This window comes from Arachis duranensis, chromosome 6 (assembly GCF_000817695.3).
Source record: "Arachis duranensis cultivar V14167 chromosome 6, aradu.V14167.gnm2.J7QH, whole genome shotgun sequence".
Classification (NCBI taxonomy): domain Eukaryota; kingdom Viridiplantae; phylum Streptophyta; class Magnoliopsida; order Fabales; family Fabaceae; genus Arachis; species Arachis duranensis.
The window spans coordinates 78,794,289-78,797,719 of record NC_029777.3 but is presented as its reverse complement, the minus strand read 5'-3'; the positions used below and the strand labels follow the sequence as shown (position 1 = coordinate 78,797,719).

Here is a 3,431-nt window from a genome sequence, read left to right as displayed (position 1 = left end):
TTCCCCCTTCCCCCTTTTCCCTTCCCCCTCGTGATCCATTCCCCTTCCCTTTTCCTCTTTCCTCTTCCCCCGCCCCTGATTCCTTCTCTCATGTAACCCTTTTTCTCCACGTTGCTCCGTGGTGGTGAAGCAGGGGAGACTCCATGTTGCTGCGCCATGGTGAAGCAGGAGAGGCTTGCCGGCGGTGAGCTCTGGTTCGAGAAGATCCGAGACCTTTCTTTCTTTCTTTTTTATTTATTTTATATTTATTTTATTTTATAATTTTTTAATGAGGGTAATTTGGTAATAAAAAAAATAAAATTGGTAAAAAGGACGATTTTAAAACAAACTGAAACTTTGGGGACCATTTCATAGCAAAAAAAAAGTTGGAGACGAAACAAATTTTCGACCTCTACGTTAGGGACCAAAATCGAACTTAACCCTAATTTTAACCACCATTATTCAAATAATATTCATTCTATCAAAATTAATTTTGTATAGAGTTGTGAAACATAAAACATATTATCACAAACTTACTTCTATTTAAAATCAATTCTATAAAATCAAATTTATTCAAACTCCAATTTGAGAAAACACCAATCCGAACACACATAATTCCTTTCACACCACTAAATTCTGTAGTGTTTTATAAACCCATATGCACGAAAGAATCTAAATGCTCCATGTTTAAAGAAGTTAGGGACTATAATGTGTTTTCTATTTGTCGAAAGACTTAAATGTCCGCATTCTGCAAGACATAAAGTCAGTGATCTATTTTGTCCATTTCTCGATCTATTAGTAATATATTAAAATAAAACTAAAAGTAATCTCTAGATACATTGTTAATCTTCTAGCTTTTTACCATGATATCATGTCAGTTTAAGTGGCTATTTTACACAATTTGAGCACAATTTTCTATCTTTGCATTATGCCATAAAATTCTCATTTTATTTTTGTCTCTTCATAATAACTTATCTTTATATAATGTAGAAAAAAGATTTTTTTTAACCTTAACTTTTTGTATTCTCTTATACTTTGTTTTTATGTAAGTTATACTATTACTTTTAATGTTAATGTTAATTCTTTTTAATAGATATAAATTTGATTAAAATCTAATTCCTTCTCTTCTCCTTTCATATTCATACCTCATTCTTATATTTACTATATAAATCAATAATTACTTCACATATTTTTCATCTCCTCTCATATAATCTCATACCTCTTTTTCTTTCTCTTTCTCTCTACTCTTCATTCTTATTAATTTTTTGCACAGCTAAAATTTAGTTAATAACCATAGTTTTAATTACTGGAATTTGCGGTTGATGATCATAGTTTTTATTTTTATTTTTTAATTTACTAAATGTATATACTAGGTCATTGATCATAGTTTTTATTTTTATTTTTTAATTTACTAAATGTATATACTAGATCATTGTGTGATTGTATCCATTAATTTTATGAGTTATATGTTGTCTTTGTCATCTATATATCACTTTTTTTTTTCTTTTAACAATTTAAATTCTTTTAATATCATTTACTTGTAATAATATCTTTAAAAATACATATTGTAATGATTCATGAAAAATAAAATTAAAAAATTAAATGTCATTTTTAATTATTAAAATATTAATAATATTCTTACTTTTATTTTATCTAATAATTTTATCATTGTACTATAGTATTTAAATATAACTTTAAAAAGATAAAAAAATAAACAAAACTAATTATTTAAAAAATAAAAATAAAAAATAATTATATGAAATTAGGTGAATAAACTTTAATTGAATTTTTTATTACTTATTATAATATATTAAAAGAGAGCTCAAGATAGTTTCACAATCATTTTTAGACATTTGATTTCACTCTATGTTGTCACATAAGAATTTTTTCTCTATATGACATAATTTTCTATCTTTGCATTATGCCATAAAATTTTTATTATACTTTTATTTTCTCGTAATAATCTATCTTTCTATAATATTATAGCATTCTTTTTAAACCTTAACTTTTTATATTCTTTTACTCTTTATTTTTATGTAAGTTATACTGTTACTTTTAATATTAATGTTAATTCTTTTTAATAGGTATAAATTTAATTAAAATCTAATTCTTTCTCTTTTCCTTTTATACTCGTCATTCATTCTTATATTTACTATATAAATCAACATTCACTTCACACATTTTTTTTATCTTCTCTCACATAATTTTATACCTCTTTCTCTTTTTCTCTCTTTATTCTTGCTAATTTTTTACACAACTAGAATTTAGTTGATAGCCAAATTTTTTTTTAATTTGCTAAACATATGTATTAGATGATTATGTGATTATATTTATTTTTTTGTGTAATTGTACTCATAAGTTATATACTGTCTTTGTCACACACACATATATATATATCACTTTTTTTCTTTTAATAAATTATATTTTTAAATATTATTTAATAGTAACAATATTATTAAAAATACACGTTGTCATAATTCATGAAAAATAAAATTAAAAAATTGAATGTCATTTTTAATTATAAAAAATATTAATAATATTCATATTTGTATTTTATTTAATAATTTTATTACTGTACCATAGTATTTAAATATAATCTAAAAAAGATAAAAAAAATAAACAAAAGTAACTATTTAAAAAATAAAATAAAAAATAATTATATAAAATCAAATAAATAAATTTCAATTGAATATTTTTATTATTTATAGTCTAATTTATGTATAATTTTATTTTTTATAATTATTAAATTTTTTCTATATAATATAAGAGTTTTGGAACCCGCAGCGGCAAGGCGCCAAGTGGGCACTGGCTAGTGCCATCGCTGGCGGCAAAAACGGAAGTGGTGGAGTCGAGTGTAAGTGTAACTCTGTAAGCACTCAGCATTCAGCAAAGACCTCTAAAACCTCTAAAACTCTGCGAAACAATGGCGTCAGTGACTCACCACTCCCTACTCTTCACTAACCTTTCTTCTCAACCACTCATTTCCTGTCTTCCTTCTTCTCCAATATCCCGTCTTCCTTGTACGCTCACCCTTCTCTCACCTCCACCTGCTCTCTCCCTTCCTTCGTAATCAATCTCCGCTTCCGCAATTCCCGCCTCTCTGCCCTACCCGACGACGCTTCTGGCGGATCTCGTGGACCTGGAGGCTCCGATTCCGGCGGCGATAGTGGCGGCGGCGACGGCAGCCACGCTGGTGGAGGAGATAATTGGTCATTCTTGTCATGGTAATAATCAATTAATCATACTTAGGGATTAAGGGATTTGTGTTATTCTTGTTAGTGAGAAATGTTTCTCTTTTATATTAATTATTATTTTTTTTACCTCTCGTAACAATGTTTTGTTTGGATGCAAAACAAGTTAACTGAATGAACTCTAGTATAGCAAATTGAAGTCACTATGTTATCATCGGTCGGTAGTGGGTTTTATGTATATGATATTCGTGATTAGTGACT

At 27.3% G+C, this 3,431-nt stretch overlaps 1 protein-coding gene across 1 annotated transcript in view; it reads left to right on the top strand.

Annotated features, from left to right (window-relative positions):
- The first annotated feature begins 156 nt into the window (after window positions 1–156).
- LOC107494239 (protein sym-1-like) overlaps window positions 157–3,431 on the top strand; it is a 7,479-nt gene continuing 4,204 nt past the window's right edge. Inside the window, exons 1-3 of the mRNA XM_052263069.1 lie at window positions 157–184; window positions 2,747–2,833; window positions 2,948–3,203. Coding sequence (XP_052119029.1) covers window positions 157–184; window positions 2,747–2,833; window positions 2,948–3,203 — 371 coding nt within the window. The remainder of the gene's footprint in view (window positions 185–2,746; window positions 2,834–2,947; window positions 3,204–3,431) is intronic.